The 22,671-nt window shown below is 37.8% G+C and overlaps 1 protein-coding gene across 4 annotated transcripts in view; it reads left to right on the top strand.

The window, feature by feature from the left end:
* Positions 1-22,671, top strand: part of LOC124607155 (folliculin) — a 163,792-nt gene that overhangs the window by 80,527 nt on the left and 60,594 nt on the right. For all 4 annotated transcript variants that reach the window (XM_047139367.1, XM_047139366.1, XM_047139369.1 and 1 more), the window contains one exon: positions 11,007-11,146. In XM_047139367.1, the coding sequence (XP_046995323.1) occupies positions 11,007-11,146 (140 nt within the window). The remainder of the gene's footprint in view (positions 1-11,006; positions 11,147-22,671) is intronic.

Genomic DNA, 22,671 nt, shown 5'->3' with positions numbered 1-22,671 from the left:
CATTAAAATTGGAAACAGTTTGAAATCTCTTCAGCACTGCCATATTCCATAATTTTATGGCTCAATTAATACAAGGTCTTTCAAACTATGCCACATACCTTTGTGATATCCTAGTTATCAGTGCATCTCCAGAGGTCTGTCTCTCTAACCTTGAACTCACAACCATCCATGACATATTTTGTGTTCCTCCTCTTAGTCAATGGACTTGAACAAATGGAGGATTATATAGTGGCTGTCTCGTCCAGAAAAGTGATGCCCAAACCTGTAGTTTTGTAGCAACTTAGAGGGCCACCACAATTGAAGGCCACAGCCCAACAGAGCAGCTTCATGGTCATTTATCGCTGCACCCACTCAGACATGTTGCACCTGGCACTGGTGCATGTCGTCATAAAGGCCTCTTTCTTCTGGGTGGGTCCTCCCAGTGGGAGTGTATGAGTTTTGATATTACTCAACCTGGATCCATGGTACAATCTTTGTCCGCTGTGGGTCCATAATATATATATTGTGCCCTCGTCCCATGGACTTCTGCAGTGCCACTTAAATCAACTTTGCCTTCAACACTCTGTTCAACAGCCCTCTGTTTCTCCACCCCTGATGGGCCTCTAGCTTGTGCATCTTTCATTGAGCCTTGTCCTGCCTCAGCCTTTCAGAGTGGCACCCATGGACATCGGTCCACCAGTGGCAGCTCCTCCAATCACGCACTACCTACCCTACATCCCCCCCCCCCTCCCCCAGTGGTCACTGGTCACTGTGGTCACTGCTGGGGGGATTTAGATTTAGTCATGTCATCCTATCTCAATGTGGAAAATGAGTAGCTGGCTCAACATTACTGTTGACTGCCGTGGCACCATTAACTAGATGGCACTTGCTCTGAGGACAGTGCCAGGCTCTTGCATATAGGTTGTCCCTGTGCTGGTCTGAGGCAGTTGTAATTTGATTAGTGAAGTGCATGCATATCTGATATTGGTTTGGTTTTCAGTATTTACAATTCTATCCATTATTGGGAGAACTCTTGTGCAAACTGGCCTTTGATTGGATTGCTTACTTAAAATAGCTTGGAGTGCTTGAGAAGTGTTCTATAACTGATCTTACTCTGTTAAATCAGTAGAGGCTAGGTTCTGCTTGTTTTGTGTGTAACTTGCTTTTAAGAGGATAGGTGGTCAAAGGTTTTATATCTGAGTACCTCACTCCATTCTGTGCCCACTAAGGCTGAGTAATGGACAGTTTAAGTCATTTCTATGTGTAGTATTACATTTACAAAAGCAGGGTCTGGTGGTCTAGTGGTAAAGTATGTGCCTGGAAACTGAGAGATTGCGGGATTGAATCCCAGTCAGAGCAAGGAAATTTTCAGTCTGCCTTAATCCAACCCTCACTTCTCCACAATATGTGGGGTCACCAAGAAAGACATATGGTTCAAGTTCCACATTAAACTGTAGGTCTCCTTTTCCCATTTGGATAACTGAGGTAGATTAGGACACACTAGTCACCACCGTGACATCCGATCGAAAAACTTGCACGCGGCCATTGAGCTAAATGCAGTTATTATTATTATTGTTATTTCTATTTTTCTCAGACCTTAGGTCTGGTTAAAAATGGAAAGTGACGCGGACCTTCATCAAGCGTGACTTCCTTTTAACTGTATGGTATATGTTACATTGTATTTAGGAACTTTCGGGTTATTGAACACGTATCAATAATTACGGATTTCTGTAGTTGTATATATACGTTTGGATGTAGCTGTATTGCATTGATGTACTGGTGGATATTGTGTGGTATGACTCCTGTAGTTGATAGTATAATCGGTATAACGTCAACTTTATCCTGATGCCACATGTCCTTGACTTCCTCAGCCAGTTGGATGTATTTTTCAATTTTTTCTCCTGTTTTCTCCTGTATATTTGTTGTATTGGGTATGGATATTTCGATTAGTTGTGTTAATTTCTTCTTTTTATTGGTGAGTATGATGTCAGGTTTGTTATGTGGTGTTGTTTTATCTGTTATAATGGTTCTGTTCCAGTATAATTTGTATTCATCATTCTCCAGTACATTTTGTGGTGCATACTTGTATGTGGGAACATGTTGTTTTATTAGTTTATGTTTTATGGCAAGTTGTTGATGTATTATTTTTGCTACATTGTCATGTCTTTTGGGGTATTCTGTATTTGCTAGTATTGTACATCCACTTGTGATGTGATCTACTGTTTCTATTTGTTGTTTGCAAAGTCTGCATTTATCTGTTGTGGTATTGGGATCTTTAATAATATGCTTGCTGTAATATCTGGTGTTTATTGTTTGATCCTGTATTGCAATCATGAATCCTTCCATCTCACTGTATATATTGCCTTTTCTTAGCCATGTGTTGGATGCGTCTTGATCGATGTGTGGCTGTGTTAGATGATATGGGTGCTTGCCATGTAGTGTTTTCTTTTTCTGATTTACTTTCTTCGTATCTGTTGATGTTATGTGATCTAAAGGGTTGTAGAAGTGGTTATGAAATTGCATTGGTGTAGCCGATGTATTTATATGAGTGATTGCTTTGTGTATTTTGCTAGTTTCTGCTCGTTCTAGAAAGAATTTTCTTAAATTGTCTACCTGTCCATAATGTAGGTTTTTTATGTCGATGAATCCCCTTCCTCCTTCCTTTCTGCTTAATGTGAATCTTTCTGTTGCTGAGTGTATGTGATGTATTCTATATTTGTGGCATTGTGAGCGTGTAAGTGTATTGAGTGCTTCTAGGTCTGTGTTACTCCATTTCACTACTCCAAATGAGTAGGTCAATATTGGTATAGCATAAGTATTTATAGCTTTTGTCTTGTTTCTTGCTGTCAATTCTGTTTTCAGTATTTTTGTTAGTCTTTGTCTATATTTTTCTTTTAGTTCTTCTTTAATACTTGTATTATCTATTCCTATTTTTTGTCTGTATCCTAGATATTTATAGGCATCTGTTTTTTCCATCGCTTCTATGGAGTCACTGTGGTTATTCAATTTGTAATCTTCTTGTTTAGTGTGTTTTCCCTTGACTATGTTATTTTTCTTACATTTGTCTGTTCCAAAAGCCATATTTATATCATTGCTGAATACTTCTGTTATCTTTAGTAATTGGTTGAGTTGTTGATTGGTTGCTGCCAGTAGTTTTAGATCATCCATGTATAGCAAATGTGTGATTTTGTGTGGGTATGTTCCAGTAATATTATATCCATAATTTGTATTTTTTAGCATGTTGGATAGTGGGTTCAGAGTAAGACAGAACCAGAAAAGACTTAATGAGTCTCCTTGGTATATTCCATGCTTAATCTGTATTGGCTGTGATGTGATATTATCTGAATTTGTTTGGATATTAAGTGTTGTTTTCCAGTTTTTTTAGAAACTGTATTAATTTAGGATCTACTTTGTATATTTCCAATATCTGTAGTAACCATGAGTGGGGTACACTATCAAAAGCTTTTTGGTAATCAATGTATGCATAGTGTAGCGACCTTTGTTTAGTTTTAGCTTGATATGTCACCTCTGCATCTATTATCAGTTGCTCTTTACATCCTCGTGCTCCTTTGCAGCAGCCTTTTTGTTCTTCATTTATAATTTTGTTCTGTGTTGTATGTGTCATTAATTTCTGTGTAATGACTGAAGTTAATATTTTGTAGATTGTTGGTAGGCATGTTATGGGGTGATATTTAGCTGGGTTTGCTGTGTCTGCTTGATCTTTAGGTTTCAGATAAGTTATTCCATGTGTAAGTGTATCAGGGAATGTGTATGGGTTTGCAATGTAACTGTTAAATAATTTAGTTAGATGTGAATGTGTTGAGGTGAACTTCTTTAGCCAGAAATTTGCTATTTTATCATTTCCAGGGGCTTTCCAATTGTGCGTAGAATTAATTGCTCTGGTGACTTCATGTTGCAAAATTATCACTTCAGGCATATGTGGTATCATCTCGTATGAGTCTGTTTCTGCTTGTATCCACCGTGCATGCCTGTTATGTTGTACCGGGTTTGACCTTATGTTGCTCCAGAAGTGCTCCATGTCTGTTATGTTTAGTGGATTGTCTATTTTAATGTATGTGTTATCTATTGTTTGGTAAAATCTCTTTTGGTTTGTGTTGAATGTTTGGTTTTGTTTCCTTCAATTTTCACTTTTTTTTTACCTTCTAAGTCGTTTGGCCAATGCTTGTAATTTCTGCTTCTTTTAATCTAATTGCTCTATTGTATTGTATTGTATTGTATTTTTATTGATCCAGGCAATCATAGTATTGTACAGCTGTACATATGATATTGGATAGGTCAAGAGAGCTATTTACAGTAATTTTTACAAATTGATGTTTACATTATTTTGTAGCAAGGAAATTATCTTTCTTCAACAAAACAGTTAATACAAATCAAAGAGATGTAAGGTTTTACATACGATATTGGATAGGGCAAGGGAACATATTTGCAGGTAATATTTAATAAATTGTTTTTACTTTATTTTGCAATGAGGAAGTTAGCTATCTTTAACAAAACAGTAAATGCAAATGTTGTATGGTAAAATACAAACAGCAAATACAAATGTAATAGTAAAGTAGTCCAGTGTATTTCATAGACATGCACAGTATATAATTTTCAGACCTAATTGAACATTTATCATATTTTTTTACATTTTTAACCCCTTTCAAAAAAATGATCAACTGCATAAAAGCAATGGTCCAAGAGATATTTTTTTAACTTATGTGTGAAGGCTCTTGGGTTCTTTGTTGCTTTGATTTCATTGGGTAAATTATTATACATTTTTATCCCAACATTTAAAACACTTTTTTGGTAGCAGGTAGTTCTGGACTGAATCATATGTAGGTCAGATTGCTGCCTTGTTGCATAGTTATGAATATCTCCATTGAATTTTAGTGTGCAGTCATTGTTTAACAGGTATGACTTGACAAATGAGACGATATTATAAATGTAAGCAGAGGGCAGTGTCATAATGCCATTTGTTTTGAAATGTTGTCTGCATGATTCATTATGTCTTAGATTACATATTATGCGTATTGCCATTTTTTGCATTTTGAAAATATATCTACCTCCAGGTGAGTTCCCCCAAAATATGATTCCATACTGTAATGTAGAATGGAAGTAAGCATAATATACATGTATGAGAACAGATTTTGTGACTGATTTTTTGAGTATCCTTAAAATGTAACACACAGTTGAGAGCTTTTTTGAGATATAATTTGTGTGTGTCTCCCACTTAAGATTTTCTGCAAACCATATGCCAAGAAACTTGACAGAGTCCACACACATAAGCTCTTGGTTATTTAGAATCACATCAGGCATTTCTTGTTTTTGGGATGAGAGTCTGAAGTTGATGTAGGTTGTTTTCTGTATGTTTATAATCAGTTTGTTCTCGTTGAACCATTTGCTGAGTGACGACATAAGCGGTTTAATTTTTTGGTTGTGGTCCTTTGTATCAGTACCCGTTATTAGAATACTTGTGTCATCGGCAAATAGTGTGGTATGTCCTGTAGCAAGCTTTGTGCTTATATCATCAATGTATAGCAGAAACAGTATGGGTCCCAGGATTGAGCCTTGTGGCACACCATATCTAATAGGCATTGCTTCTTGTTGTGAGATTTTACCTAACCTTTTTCGTTTTTTGTCTGATATTTCATTTCTTATAAATTGTGTTAGCTGTCCAATGTCTTTTCTCAGTTTTTCTATTCTGATCTGTAGCCTGTGTTGCCATGCTGGTTTTGTGGGTTTCTTCTGTGTGTTGGTTGGTTCTGATCTGTGCCTAGTGTGTATATTTAGTGTAGTGAGTGCTCCTACATAAACCAGTAGTTGTAACTCTTCCATAGTTGTATTTTCATTTATTTTGTTGTGTATGATTGTGTTGATAGTTGTTATTGTTGTTTCGACTTGTGGGTTATTTGGTGGTCTATGCAAGAATGGTCTAATGTCTGTATTTGTGTCTTTGTATTCTATATATGTCAGCTGAAATTTCTCTTCTATATCTAACATGTGTGTCACTTCGTGTTCTATTTGTGCTTGTTCTGGTGGCTGTCTTAAGATTTCGTTTTCCTCTGATTGTTTAATTGACGCGTTTTTGTTCTTTGTTTGTTTTCTCTGGGATGTTTGAGTCCATTACTGTATTTTCTTCTTCTAATTGCACATAATTTTGTTCCAGTATTTGTTGTACTTATTGTTTGATGTTTTCTAATTCTGACTGGGGTATCCTGTTATTTTTTATTATTACACGGATCTGATCAGCTAGTCGTTGTTCTGTTAAAAATTTTAATTCCCGGTATCTGGTAATAAATGTTGTGTATACTTGTGATCTGTATCCAGTTGTGTTGGTTCCTAGGTTTGTTGCTTGGTAATAACAGAACATGAGGTGTCGATTAACTTCATCTGACCATCTCATCCTCTGTCTTTGTTTTCCTTCTAGGGTGGTTGCAGGAAGCATATCCTGCAAAACACCTCTATTTGGACTTAAATCATTTTCCAGTTGGCTAGCAGTGTCGTTACCATTGTGGGCGGGCATAGGGTTCAAGCGTCGTCCCCGACCATGACGGCGCTTGTCCGAGGCTTCTTTAGTTCTGTCCTGAACCAAGTAATCACACTAAAAGGGGGGTTAGCCCTATTAGTGGTTTGTTCTTTTCGTCGCCTTTTACGACTGGCAGAACATACCGGAGGCCTATTCTTTTCCCGGGCCTCCACGGGGTTTATTGTTATTATTATTATTATTATTATTTATGAATGTTACTGTTGTTTTCATACTGTGGTTGATCGATGATGACAAACTTCATAAGGGAGTAAATGTTGTCAGTATGCCCAATTGTTTAAAGATTTGTCTACAGGTGGTTGTATAAAGGACACCGCGTATTCTCTGTATTAAAGCTTCTGTGCAACAAAAACTTTTTTCTCAGTGTCAAATTTCCCCAGACTGTGATTTCATGTAACACTGATGAATCAAAACAGGAAGACTTAGATAACGTTTTAGCATTTTCATCTCCAAAATCTGGTGTTATTTGTTGTGCAATAGTCGCAGAAGATCCGTAACATGTGACTGCAGTTCAGGTTCTCATCAATATAAGCACCTAAGAATTTGGAACACACTGTTTCATGTATTGACTGACCCCCATGCATTTTTCTAATTATATGACAGATCTTGTGCAGTACAGAATTGCATTAATTAGTTTTGTCCAAGTTCAGTGACAGATCATTTGCAGAAAACCAGTTATTAATTATCAAGAAAATTTCATTAACATTTTCAAGTGTTTTAGTCTTGCCTTTAGTTTTGATTACAATATTTACTTTGTCAGCAAAGAGAACTGTTTATGCTTCTTGATTGTATGATGACAGATCATTCATATATAACAAGAATGAGACTGGAGTCAGTATTGATTCCTGTAGTATATCTTTATAGATAATTCTCTATTCCAAAGATGCAGTTTTAATGTGTACTCTCCCTGGGTTTCTTTATGTGAAACTCTGCATTCTTTCAATTAGACGGGATTCACACCAGTTACCAGCCAGATCTCTGATACCATAATATTCAAGCTTCTCTTGGAGAATATCATGAATTGCATAATCACATTGTTTTGACACCTCACAAAAATACCAGTTGGCAATATTTTATCATTTAAATTTTTAGTAGCATGTTTTTATGTAATTACAAGTGGCTAGAAAGTGTTCTTTAATTTAAATCTATCAGACATAAAGTTAAATATAAGTCACAACTATCATTGAGATAATTTTTTGAGAAGTTTAGACATATTTAGAGAACACAGTAAGTTTGTAAAGACTAAAGCACAGTGTTACAGAATAATGAATTTATTGTGTTGCTGCTTTGTGCAAAATATTTCTGTTTGTTTGAGAGATATAATATTGAGAACACACATAAAATGTAAACATTATATAGTTCATCACTTGATGTATTACAAACAAATAAGTGAACCCCTATGTCATTTAGCATTAGAAAAAATTCTATAATCATTATTCTAGTTAGATATCATAGTTATCATTTTATAATTATTTGTTATCTGACTGTTACAATAATCACTGACAGCAACATCTCAGAACCAGACATTACACTATAGTATGTGAAGAATAAAATATTCTTAAATATTACAATAATATGTATACTAGATTACACTATTCTCAGGCTTACTATAATACAATCAATGGTGCTGGTGCTATGATAGAGTTTACAGGAATTTTTGTTTTTAATAAATTATGTCTTCTTTTGCAGAAGGTAGAATTTATTAAAAACTAAATTTAATTTGCAAACTCAGAAAAATGACAACAAGAAGCACCAACCTCAGCAAGATGATTTAATGCATGGGAATTAGTAACAGTTATCTCCTTCATACTTTTTGCTTATGTGGGACTTGTTACCCAAAAAGAGTAATATTAGATGTCAGTTCTATTTCATGTAGTCTGCAGAAGACTGTGTTTGAATTTAAAAGTGTTGTGTCAGTAGATGGCAGATATATTATGCACATGGAAGTGAAATACATCATGCACCTGGAAGTAAAAGCAATAGCAAAATAACTGATGATGGTAACAGCAAGAAAAGATAAATACATTAACATCTAATATAAATCTAAGGGTTAGGAGGTCTTTTTTGGTCGTATTTGTCTGGAATGTAGCCTTGCACGGAAGTGGGAAGTGACACACAGGCAATAAGCAGTACAGACGAGAAGAGAATAGAACCTCATGCAGTGTGTTTCTAAAGAAGAATGTGGTCGATTAAAAGGGTTGACTGCATGACTAATGAAGATGAACTTAATTGCATTGGAAAGTTATGTAGTGTGTGGCGCAAACTGACTAAAAGAAGGAATTAATTGAAAAAACACATCCTGAAGGTCAAGAAGTTGTCCATTTGGTAAATGAGGGAAGTGTGAGGCATAAAAATTATTGAGAGAGTCCAAAGCTTGACTTCAGTAAGCAGGTTCAAGTTGATGAAGGTTGCAGTTGTTACTGAGAGATGAAGAGGCTTGCACAGGATAGACTGTGTAGAGTATGGGATCAAACCAATCTTCTGACTGAAGGCAACAACAACAACAGCAGTAGCAACAGCAGCAGCAGCAGCTAGTAACGATGTTCAGATGCTCGCTTTAAATGTCAAAACTTAGCATGTGTTAACTGAAGCAAAGGAATTGACAAAGTGTGAAGGGAAAAGAGTGATGTAATCCATAATGTAAAGAGTCTGTAAAATTACATAGAGCCAGAATGTCTGGCCATTACTTATATTCAGGAGGTGAAATTCCAGTAATGCCAATAGGCACATTTTAATTTGCAAACACTAATCCTAGCTATAAGACCATAAAAAGGATGGTAGCTACAATTTTGTCACCTTCTGGCACTGTTGGGCTCAGAAATGGAACTATCAAGTTGAGTAAATGTGTGTAAAAAAGAGAACCATCAGAACAGAAATTTATGGTATTATTGCTTAAAAAATGTCTATTGAAAGTCAGGGTTTAAGAAGTAGAAACCAGTAAAGGGAATTTAGAATTGAGGACAAGAAGAACACATAAAAATAGAATGTTTTTAAGCATTTCTTTACCACAAGAAAACCTAATTTAGGAACATAATATACAAATTTTTAAATACTTAATGTTGCTGACTTGTTTGACCCAAAAATTTTGTTGTCTGTATATGCTTCTGATTTTGTGAGGTTGTTGGAATAAAAAATGTAAGTGTATGCAAAGTGTATAACTTGTTGATCTTCACAATCACTAAGTATTTAATTATTATATCTGTTAATTTTATTTTAAGATACTAACCACATCATGTTTATTTTCATTTTAAATGTTGCACTAATACATTTTAATGTGTTGCACACTGGTAAGAACTGTAGAGGAGGACAGAGATTGGAATAGATCCACCAAATAATTGAGGACATTGGTAACAATTGTTTCTCTGAGATGAAGAGGTTGGCCTAGCAGAGGAATTTGTGATGGGTCACATCAAATCTGTCAGATGACTGATGACTCAAAAAAACACTGGCACAGAATCTGCCCTAAGGCTCACATTTTTTCTCTTTTTATGTATAGGTTTCATGTCTGAGATATTTGTTCTCATAACTACTGTGATTGTGACAAACCATTGCTAAGGATGTCACCACTTGTTGCTTCCTCCACACAAATGTGTGGAATATGTGTTGCTATAGGCTTATAATTTTTTACTGTGGTGCAGGTAACTGAGGTAGCTTGAAAGTGTCGGAGGAGGCAAAATTAGCTAAGTAAAGTTATTATTTTAAATAAAACTGTCCATACGAGGTGACTTCCCTTAATCTTAAGAACTGGAGAGGAAACAGTTTAATAAAAGTAATCCAGTGTATGTTCAGGAGAAGCATTTGTTTTTTTCCAAGTATCTGGAGAAATAAAATTGCAAATAAGTGGCTGGGCTGAAAAAAATGGAAAAATATTAATGAGAAGCCTGAAGTTTTCAGCATTAAGGTGTAAGTGTTAAAAACTGGAGTCATGATAAAAGGACTGGTGAGTTATTCAAAACTCGAAACATATGCCAACAAAAAGACAGAGAAAGAGTAGAATGAAAACACTGAGATTAGTTCCACAAAATTTGATGATGAACTATACAATATAAAGCTCTTGAGTTTACTAGGAAATATACTGTGAAGATACATTGTCTGTAGTTGTTAAAGGGTAAAGAATGAGAGGAAGATCAGTGGGTGAAAGAGAAAATCAGATAGTGAATAGATGCGAAATTATTAGAAGTGGAAAAGAGAGAGGGTTGGAGAGGGAGCAGATTTGAAAATGATTTGATCGGTGAACTGAATACTCTAATTAAAAGGAGATTTAGTGTATGGATGATGTGTATATCTTGCGTAATTCAGGACAATTTTTCTCTCTGTCAAAGCTTGTTACTTCCTGTTTTTCTTTTCATTTTTTTTCCCTCTCCCCCTAATAGAAATTAAATTTGCACTGTAAGAGATGGCATGTAACTATTCTGTTCTTTATTTTTTGCACTTAACTGAAACATTTCAGTTTAATCACAGTGCTTAACAATTGTTGTAGGTGTATGAATATGAGCAGTCTCAGTGCCCACAACGTGCCCTCAGATTGTCAGCAGACAGTTCAGTATACAAACAACACTCAGCAAATAAACCGTCTCGCTCTGTAGTTGAGCTCACCAGTGATAACAACATATTTCCACAGTAAGTTTGATGCTAAATGGAACTGTGTGACTCTTTTGTTGTATGTTCTTGTGTATTTTAGACTTGAAATGTTGGTGTTGATCCAATATTTTATGTTAAATATGATTCCACAGTGTGTTTTCCCACTTACACTATATGCCAATAGTTTTCAGTCATAGTTTTTCATAAGTTCAATTCCAGTCATAAAGCAAGAAATGTTGCCTATATTTTTGTTTTTGAAGATGATTGAGTTTGGTGCTTTTTATGTCACTAAAGAGGCACATCAGATAATGGATTTAGCTGAAACAAATTTAGTAAGTTATGCTATGTGTGTAATAACTGTGTTACATTCTGCAAATTGTATGAAGTGTGTGTCTCAGCTTCATCCTCGTTTGATATAAAGCTAATTAAGATTAATAAATAACCAGAGTTGTTGGGTGTTTGTATGCTTTTTAGAGATGATCACATTGGTAAATATACTGATTGAATAGTGCACAGAGCCAGTCATATATTAACTTCTGGCTTTTACTGACCTGAGTATGTTATGTACAGGTCACTCAGCCAGCTTTACATTTTTAATACTTAAACTATAGGCACAGTTGTAGTATGTATTGGCAAGGTGCAAGTGCCTGTTTAAAGCCTTTTGCAACTGGACAGCACCAGGCCACATTAACAGCAGCCAATCAAAAAGGTTCATTTTTGTCATGTGATGATGTCAGGACTGACAACTTGTTTCTCTTAGCCTCCCTTGTAATAGGGCTCAGAAAAAACAGATACTTCCTCAGTCCCAGCTGTGAGGTGAGCAGAAGTGTCAGTGTTTCACCTTCATATCTTCGTGAGACTCTTTATCATGTGAGTCCTTATGTTTCCAATTGTTTTCTATAGGAATGTCACAAAGGAAATTAATGTGAACCTGTCTGTATACCATTCTGATATGGGGCAGGAGCTAAGTTGTGTTACCTACTGTAGGAGAGTACCTTTTGTATTCTTTTTCGAACCCCCCCTGGATATCCACACTCTTCAGCCATTCCTGATATTGCCCTCTAACCCACTAGCCTTGTTAAGAACTAAGCAATAAAGCTTTTTCACAACTTGCAAGCCATTGCCCTCCTGCTTTCAACACAAGCATGGTTTATACAAGAAAACCTCAATTTGAATGTTCAGTTTACTTTTTCCAAATTACTAATAATGCAACAACTACAAAATTTGATAAGTTAAATTGATATGAGATTTCAAATACAATGTGAACATGTAGAGCTTGAGGCACGGGCACCTTTGAATGCCCACAGGCAGGCATTGGCTGGATAGGCTACCTGCCAGAAAGCCTTACTGCATGAGTTCTACACATGTGTGAGCCACTTGTCTATCTCTGCTGCCCATGAGTGGGAACTCGAGCTGGAATAGCTTATATAGAGAGAGTAAATTGAAAATATAAACTGTAACCAATTGTGTTTTATATTCTTCCCACTATATATTTCAAAGCATTGTGCTTCCATCATGAGCTTGGTATATGTCAATTAATAAACCGTGGACCATTGGTACATCCAACTTTTTGTTACCAATCTGTGGCACTGTGTTTCAGTGGTCACAAATTACCTTTCCAGTTGTATTTAACCGAACTAAGCAAAGGGGCATATTAAGACAATCTAAATGCTGCATCTTTCTTAGTTCGGTTTATAGAAAATGTACAGAGAGTGGACAAAAATATGGAAAACCCACAAACATAATATATCACCATACCTAATATGATGTAGGAAAACTATTGATATTCAAAGCAGCTTCCAGTCATCTGTAAATGGACAAATACAGATCCTGTATGGTTTTCAAGAGAATCTTATACCATTCTTCGTGCAAAGTAGTGGCAAGTTTAGATAACGATGATGGAGTTGGATGGCAATCATGCACCCTTCTGTCCAAAGTAGACCACGAAGTCTGAATAACATCGAGATCTGGTGACTGTGATGTCCCAGGGAAATGAAACAGTTCATCCTCATCCTCACAAAACCAGTTCTGGACAATGCAAGCTGTGTGAATGGGGGCTTTGTCATCTTGGAACACAGCATCACTGTTGGGTAACAAACATTGTATCATGGGATGGACCCAATCAGCCAAAATGTTCACATAATCCTTGGCAGTAATGCGACCTTGCAGAGTAACCAAGGGGCCCCGTGGAATACCAGGACACGGCTGCCCATATCATCGGCGAATCTGTTCCATGTTTTACTCTTAGGACATAAACTTGGCCAAAAGTTGGAAACATTGTGAAACAAGACTCATCTGACCAAAAGACTTTCTTCCATAGCTCCATAGTCCAGATTTTATGGCTTTGGCGCCACGTTTTCCTGTTACAGGCATTTGCAGCACTGATGAGTGGTTTTGGAATTCCAGCTAGCGCTGCAGTTCCCTTCTTATGGAACTACCTTCCTGTTGTTCTGGTGCTGACAGTGTTTGTGAGTGTAGCATTCAGTTCTGCAATGACTTTTGCAGCTGTAGTCCTCATATTTTTCATCGCAATCCCTTCGATGACTATCCATCATGATCACTCAACACAAAGTTCCATCCATATTTTGACTTAGCAGGTGATGTTTTTCTGCTTTCCCTGTGTGTACTATAAACCTTCATTACAGTGCCTCTTGAAACTGAGCACTTCAACTACATTGATTACTGAAGCACCCATCAAACAAACATTAACAATTACTCATATTCTAATCCACTTAGCTCCAATATAATGCACTCACAACTACACAGAATACTGGTCTGACATCCACTGAAAGTTACAGTGTAATAAGGACATTGCACATGTGCTGTTTGTGGTCAAATACTTCAGCATAACTGCAGGCTAGGCAAGCACCTGCATTTATGTTCAAGCACACATTTCTCATGGTTTTCCATGTTTTTGTCCAACCACTGTATGTGATGTAAATAGAGTTGGAAATGCAGCTTGTGGCACAAAGTGACAGTGCCACAGTTAGGCCACAAAGAGTTGTACATACAAACTGCCCGTAACTTATGAACTGACACAAATCAAACTGATGATGGAGGTATAATTCTTAAAAATGCACAGTGAAAAGAACAATAAATGTGACTGCCCGTAACTTATGAACTGACACAAATCAAACTGATGATGGAGGTATAATTCTTAAAAATGCACAGTGAAAAGAACAATAAATGTGACTGATTAAAATAATTTGTCTTTTCAGTTGATATTCATGTCTCGGTCAAGATTAACCTAAAATGTTCATGTCTATAGAATACTCCAGACTTACATATATATGGTTTATCTCTGTTCTCATGTGATTAGTGTCGCTGGCTACTGATGTGTAAGTTCCAGATTTGATTCCTGGTGACTATTTTAGAATTTTCTGGTCTAAAATGGCCTTGCATGGGGTCCAGCCAGTCTCATGAGGCCAGATGAGAAGTGGTTGAATTGCCATGTAATTTTCTAAAGTGACATCAAATCAAAATCATCTCTTCAATAGATATAGATACAGGACAAAAAAAAGTTATGCTGGAAATCATTTCATAGTTCTCTTCAGCCTCAGAAATAGAAAGAAGTCACAAATGGCTCAGGCAACATATTTGTGAAACGTCACTGCCAAGTGCTGAGGCGTGAGTGGGAGCATTATCATGATACAGTTTCCACAAGTGGTTTTGACACAATTTTGGTGGTTTTCTGTGGGTTGCTTCATGCGAACAGCATGTAACTTCCAAATGATATTCCTTTCATGATGATTAGGCAGGAACTCATGATGCTCTGTCCCATTGTAATGTGGAAAATAGTGAGGAGAACTTTTACATTTGATCAGACTTGCTGGACTCTTTTCAGTCTTGGTTCTTCAGGTAGTTTCTTTTGGGATGATTGGACCTTGGTTTCAACATCATACCCATGTTTCATCACCTGGTACAAACTTATTTAGAAGTTTTGGATCACTGTTGACTTCATTCAGCAATTCCTGAGCGATGCCTACGCGACATCATTTTCAGGTGAAAGTCAACAATTGCAGAACTTTGCTGCTACATGTTTCATGCCAAAAACATCCAAAAAATTGCTTGGCACGCACCAAAGGATGTGCCAACATCATCAGCAACCTCTCTGATGGTGACCTGGCAATTTCCCATAACCATTTTCTTTACTTCTTTGACATTGTCATCAGTAATGAAGTGCTATGGTATCCATGGCGGTCATTGTATTCAACACATTATTGACACTCTTTAAACATTTATACCACTTATAAAATTCTTCTTTTACTGATAGTAGCCAAAAGCCACAGTCAACATTTCGAATACAGTGCTGTGATTTGTTCCATTTTCAGGTGAAATTTAATGCCACAAAGACTTGCCCTGATTATAACAATATTAGAGAATAACCATTTGACATAATAATTTACATTTGATGCCATTTCGTAGGTTAGTGTTACTAGTGTTTTTTTTTTTAAAAGATCACTTACATTAGTAAACCTCAATGTGTGCTCCGTTGGTAGTTTGGAGAATGTTGAGGCGGTATTCCAGTTCCCGCCCGGTGTTTCATAACATGTGTTCTTTCACAGTACTCACAGCAGCTAGTATCCTAACATCCAGTTTGTTGACATCAGCAACTGGTGTGATAAAGACTCTGTCCCTGATATAGCCCCAGAAGAAAAAGACAAGGGACATAATGTCCAGACAGTGGGGTGCCCAGGGTGTTGGACCATTCCTTCCAATCCACCAATCCGGACATGTTTCATCCATGAAATCATGCACTATCAAAGCCCAGTGGCAGAGGGGGGGGGCTAAAACCATGTGTTTAACATAGGTCAGGTCACAAGACCATCCCAAAAATGATATGTGGCTTACAGGTTCTACAGATATCCAGGCCACTCTGATTACATGGTTTTGTAACTATAGTAATAAGTTTCTCATTAACTCTGATAGTTCTGAGGGAGTGGCTGTTATCAATTGTGAAAACAGCATGGTCACTTGCTTGAAAAAGTCCTTCCACTGTCTTGGTATAGCATCATTTCTCTGGAACTGATTCTACTGTGAAGATAACCACAGTGTTGTTATTGTGTAGCTCATGATACCCTTCCAGACTATACATTCATGTCCACTAGGATTGTTATGTTCCAGTCCATAATGGTAAGGCAATATGTTCCATTTATCTCCACTGCAGTTCGAGTGGCCGTGCGGTTCTAGGCGCTACAGTCTGGAACCGCGAGACCGCTATGGTCGCAGGTGCAAATCCTGCCTCAGGCATGGATGTGTGTGATGTCCTTAGGTTAGTTAGGTTTAAATAGTTCTAAGTTCTAGGGGACTGATGACCTCATAAGTTGAGTCCCATAGTGCTCAGACCCATTTGAACCATGTACTGCTGTTTATCCCAGTTATGATGGGCTGTACACTGCAGCACTCAGACAAGAGCATTGGCAAAAGTCACTAAATGGATCCTGAGGATTTCTGAGCATACAGTCAACCACCATAAATTTGTCTGAAATGGCTCTGGAATTAATGTGGATGCCTGTAGCACTAACTTTTTGATCAGCCAAAAGACAACTAACTGTTCTCCTATGATCGTAATTTCATAGGATGCCTTGTTGACTTCTTCCAACAGCTTAAGTCATAGTGAAAAATATAATTCAAGAACTGATTGACCTATCTAATGACCTATTGTAGAATACTGGCTATTACAAGGGCTATTACATTTTTGCCTGCAGCAACAGTGGGTGGGGCCATGTTGTTGTCTGAGCATTTGTCCATTCATTTGGCATCCAACCATGCCAACATGATGAGGTTTGTGTTGTTTCCTGTTATTTTGCAGTAAAAGTTTTAGATGTATGCCGCAATTGAAAATTCCATAGGCTGTGAAGTGCAGTCGGTAATAAGGTTTTTGTTGGCAGAAAATGATAATTCAGTTGAAATTTATAGCCAACTGTGTAAAGTGTGTGGAAATAGCATAATCACTGAAGGTGGACTGTGCCAATGGTGGATTAGGTTTGAAAGTGCCTGAATTAATGTTCAGAATGAAGAGCGAAGTGGATGACAAAACATTGTGACTGATGAACTAGTTGCAAAACTCAATGAGGAAATTCAGTAAAACTGCTGATTCACAGTGATGGAGCTAGCTCTCTTATAGTTTTCCACAAATTTCACAAAGTTTGTTGCATCAAATCATAACACGGAACATAGGGTATCACATATTTAGGGCAAGAAGGGTACCAAAATCGTGACAGCAAACCGAAGAACCAGCATATGGCTGCATCGTTGATATTTTTGGATTCTTACAAAGAAAGATGGTGACTCATTATTTGATCGTATCGTAACTGGAGATGACACTTGTGTCAAACATGTGAACTGCGAGACCAAATCGCAGTTAGGGACAAGAAAAGAGCGCTTCTTGTCAATTTTCTTGAGCGTGACATGACAATAAACTCTACAAGGTATTGTCAAACTTGAGAAGAGCATTTCAGAATAAGCTTAGAGGGAAGTCAAGCTCAAAAAGTTTTGTTCTTGCATGACAGCACTCAACCACACACGGCAAACCGCACTCAAGAATTACTCGATGCTTCTAAGTGGGTCCGTGTACAGTAGTGATCTTGCACCAGTAACTACCATCTGTTTCCAGTGATGAAGACTGGCTCATAGCACTGAGCTTTGTTGATGATGTGGAACTATGGGAGAGTGTGACCAACTGGTTGCAGTATGCCACTGTGATAAGTGCCTAATTTTGAGTGTAGACTATGTTGAAAAGTAATATTTAAGAGTCACTCCACCTTATGCTATTCGTATAGTTGGCAACCTTTATTGTGTGGATCACATTATTTTGCTTGGAAAACTAAAATATAATGGCATTTGGCTAGGCCTTTTGCATAGATGTGGTCTTACCATAGCTTAGAGTCACATTGACAGATATTGTGATAGGAATTAAACTAAGCCCAGAATTGGGGAACATAACATGTGGGGACCCACAGAGATCAGTACTGGATCCAGTCTTGTTCTTAACCTGCATAAAGAACCTTCCAGTGGCTCTATAGGGGGTTAAAAACTATAAATTTGTTGATGACACCAGCATACAAATTAAGGATTTAAACTCAACCTTACCAAGCTGAGCTCAGATGGTAACTGAAAAGAACTTCATCTGGATCATACCAAACAGTTTAGTTTGTAATCTCACAAAAAGTCAAATTATATAATTTTTTTACTTAAACAACAACAACTGCCAGCATTAATTAGAAAGAGAATTAAAGGTCATGCACTAAATGAAACTCTGTGTGCAAAATTCCTGGGAGTCCAGTTGGATAACAAGTTAAAATAAAAGCAGCACATTTGGGGAGAAAAGAAATTTGTGACACAACCTAACTATAAGAAGCGATCAGTTGATAGGACAACTCCTGAGACATCAAGGAATCACTACTAATTTAGTACTGGAGGGAAGAGGGAGAGAGAGAGAGAGAGAGAGAGAGAGAGAGAGAGAGAGAGAGACAGAGAGAGAGAGAGAGAGAGAGAGAGAGAGAGTGTGTGTGTGTGTGTGTGTGTGTGTGTGCATGGGCACGTGCACATTCACTGGGGGGGGGGGGGGGGGGGGTTAAATTGAAGAGGGAGACCAAGAGAGTATACAATAAGCAGATTCAAAAGGATGTAGATTGTGGTGGTTATTCGGAGATGAAGAGGCTTGCACAGGTTATATTAGCATGGAGAGCTGCATCGAGCCAGTCTTTGGACTGAAGACAATAACAACAACAATAAGCTCAAATCAACCTATTTTGTCCATAGAAGCATCTCTTATTGTTTTAACCTAAAGACAAGTGTGCAAGCTTATTTCACACATTTTCCCTCCCTGTTTTATGAGCTTCTGGGGTAGTGCACTTATTAAGGATCTTAGAATTCTTACCCTCACTTTCCAGTACATTTACTCCTCAATGGTTTTGTTATGGATGATAAAAAACAGTTTTAGCTGAACTGTAATGTGCTTAATCACAATACGGGGCACAGAAATAATTTCCATTAAGCCTTCGCATCTTCAGTTAGTGTCTGGAGTGGAGCTAAGTATCTGGTGCAAACATTTCTTACTTGCACTGCTGATCATGCTACGTGATGTGAAGCCACAGGCAGTATTTATTCATTGAGTTAAATACCTTATGACCCACTCAGCATTGTTGTACCTTGTCTTTGCAGTTCTTGGAACTGAAACTTCTTTTCTTAGCAATCTTTGAGTTGTATTTTCGCTGTTACTTCCAAAATGAATGGCAAGTTATAAATTATAGATCCTTGTTTTTTTTATTTTATTTTATTTTTTTAAAAAAGTTCATTTTACGTAAGTGATATGGTTTCCCAGTGGGTATCCAACCCTGTATGCCTGCTCCAAACTAGAGCTGCTGTCACTGTTGGAAACACATACATGAGAGAGCATATTTTGAAGTGCTTGCTTTTGCACATCCTTTCTAACTGCCTGTTCCAATCATGGCTGATAAATTGCATGTGACAGTTAATGGTAAACGATACTCAAATGGAATCTACATTTACTTGTTCTTCCATTGAACCATTGTGCATTGTTGTTCAGTGATTACTATTTTCTTTCCCGTGAAAATTTGTTTGCCTCACTTTAATGATTCTAGGTACATTTAAATAGTAAATCTTGTGGAACTGCTGCTGATTTCAACAGATAAAGGTTAAAAAATGCCATCAGTCTGTCGAGGCTGTCTTATTTGCATATAATATTTCATTTGTCACTCATGGCCAATTTTGAACACATCAAGTGTCATGTACTTACAATCTTACATTGCTAAGAGCAGATAATACATGCAATTGTAAATTTAAAAAGCCTCTGCAATTATAATGGCCTGGTGGTCAAAACTGGCCAATAATGATTATTAAATCATTTTATTCAAATAAGATAGACACAGCAGGACCAAGACATCTTTTAACTGATATGTGAGAGCTTTGAATGAAAGTAAAAACAAAATTTCAACAGAATTAATGTTTTTGTCTGCCAAAGTAAAACATTCCAGCTGAGGTTAACTTGTGGCAGACTTTGTCAAATCCAGAATTAGAAACTGACAATACTCCATGGGAGTCAAATGTGTGATGCATGTATCATGATAGTTGAAAATTTTTGCCAGACTGGAATTGGGACCTGGATGTCCTTGTTGTTGTGAGTAATTTCCTTAACCAGTTGGTAACACGTATTGGTCTTTCATGCTTCACATATGTCGGATAATGATGTATCAAAGGAAAATTTTGTCAATAACACTAATGAATATGAGACAGAACAGGTGCCCAGTAATTAGCTTCAGGAGGCAAAATGTTCAGTATGCCTGATGGACGTACGTAAAAGGAAAAATGATGACATTATTCTAGCTTTTGCAACTATTATTTCCTTTTCAGGGAGGAGGGAGGGATAAGTTGCAGAAGGTTAAAAAGGAAAGGCCGGTCACTCAGACCCCACGATAAGAGGGATCCACTTCTCACTCTTTCCTTATCACCCCTAGAATGTAGCTGCCACAGTGCTTATCAGTGTACCTTATACTCTCTCTTATGCCTCCCCCTTCATCTTTTTCTACCCTCATCCTCACTCAACAGTAGTGAGGATGAGAATACACAAAGTGAATGGAGACTGATCAGTCTGGCCTGGCAACAGAAGACAGCAAAACAAAAGCTGAAATTTTAAATTTAGCATTTGAGAAATCTTTCACGCAGGAGGATCATACAAACATACCGCTGTTTGAGTCTCGTACAGATTCCCGTATGAAGGACATAGTGAGACATCCCTAGGGTTGTGAAGCAGCTGAATGGGTTGAAAATAAATAAATCGCCAGGTCCTGATGGGATTCCAATTCGGGTTTACAGAGAGTACTCTACTACATTGGCTCCTTACTTAGCTTGCATTTATCGTGAATCTCTTGTCCAATGTAAAGTCCCGAGCGACTGGAAAAAAGGTGATGCCTGTATATAAGAAGGGTAGAATGAAGGATCCTCAAAATTACAGACCAATATCCTTAACTTCGGTTTGTTGCAGGATTCTCAAACATATTCTCAGTTCGAATATAATGAATTTCCTTGAGACAGAGAAGTTGCTGTCCATGCATCAGCATGGCTTTAGAAAGCATCGCTCCTGCGGAACGCAGCTCGCCATTTTTTCACATGATATCTTGCGAACCATGGATGAAGGGTATCAGACGGATGCCATATTCCTTGACTTCCGGAAAGCGTTTGACTCAGCGCCCCAATGCAGACTCCTAACTAAAGTACGAGCATATGGGATTGGTTCCCAAGTATGTGAGTGGCTTGAAGACTTCTTAAGTAATAGAACCCAGTACTTTGTCCTCGATGGTGAGTGTTCATCGGAGGTGAGGGCATCATCTGGAGTGCCCCAGGGAAGTGTGGTAGGTCCGCTGTTGTTTTCTATCTACATAAATGATCTTTTGGATAGGGTGGATAGCAATGTGCGGCTGTTTGCTGATGATGCTGTGGTGTACAGGGAGGTGTTGTCGTTGAGTGACTGTAGGAGGATACAAAATGACTTAGACAGGCTTTGTGATTGGTGTAAAGAATGGCAGCTAACTCTAAATATAGATAAATGTAAATCAATGCAGATGAATAGGGAAAAGAATCCCGTAATGTTTGAATACTCCATTAGCAGTGTAGCGCTTGACACAGTCACGTCGATTAAATATTTGGACGTAACATTGCAGAGCAACATGAAGTGGGCAAGCATGTAATGGCAGTTGTGGGGAAGGCGGATAGTTGTCTTCGGTTCATCGGTAGAATTTTGGGAAGATGTGGTTCATCTGTAAAGGATACCCCTTATAAAACACTAATACGACCTATTCTTGAATACTGCTTGAGCGTTTGGGATCCCTATCAGGTCGGATTGAGGGAGGACATAGAAGCAATTCAGAGATTTGTTACTGGTAGGTTTGATCATCACACGAGTGTTAGGAAATGCTTCAGGAACTCAGGTGGGAGTCTCTAGAGGAAAGGAGGCATTCTTTTCGTGAATCGCTACTGAGGAAATTTAGAGAACCATCATTTGAGACTGACTGCAGTACAATTTTACTGCCACCAACTTACATTTTGCAGAAAGACCACAAAGATAAGATAAGAGAGATAAGGGCTCGTACAGAAGCATATAGCCAGTTATTTTTCCCTCGTTCTGTTTTGGAGTGGAACAGGGAGAGAAGATGCTAGTTGTGGTATGAGGTACCCTCCGCCACGCACCGTATGGTGGATTGCGGAGTATGCATGTAGATGTAGGTGTAGATATAGATATAGATATAGATATAGGCATCACAGAGAGTCAAAGGTCAGTAGTGTCACACTGATAGGCACCATGCCATTTGCAGTCCGGGGTTGACACGACCAGAGTGAGAAGTGAAGATTGAAGATGCATTAGGAAGAAGAGATATGACTAGTGCAATTAAGAACTAGGACACCGGGGGGGGGGGGGGGGGGGGGATAAAAGACTGGAGCTAAGTGAAAAAGTGAAAACGGAGGGAGAGGGCATAGGTTGATGGAGAAGAAGTTCAGGAGGTGTTGGAATGCAAGGACGTGTCAGAGGGAAAATTCTGGATCTA

The sequence above is a fragment of the Schistocerca americana genome, chromosome 3 (genome assembly GCF_021461395.2).
Source record: "Schistocerca americana isolate TAMUIC-IGC-003095 chromosome 3, iqSchAmer2.1, whole genome shotgun sequence".
NCBI lineage: Eukaryota > Metazoa > Arthropoda > Insecta > Orthoptera > Acrididae > Schistocerca > Schistocerca americana.
The sequence above is the reverse complement of the archived record's forward strand: the minus strand, read 5'-3'. Positions and strand labels throughout refer to the sequence as shown.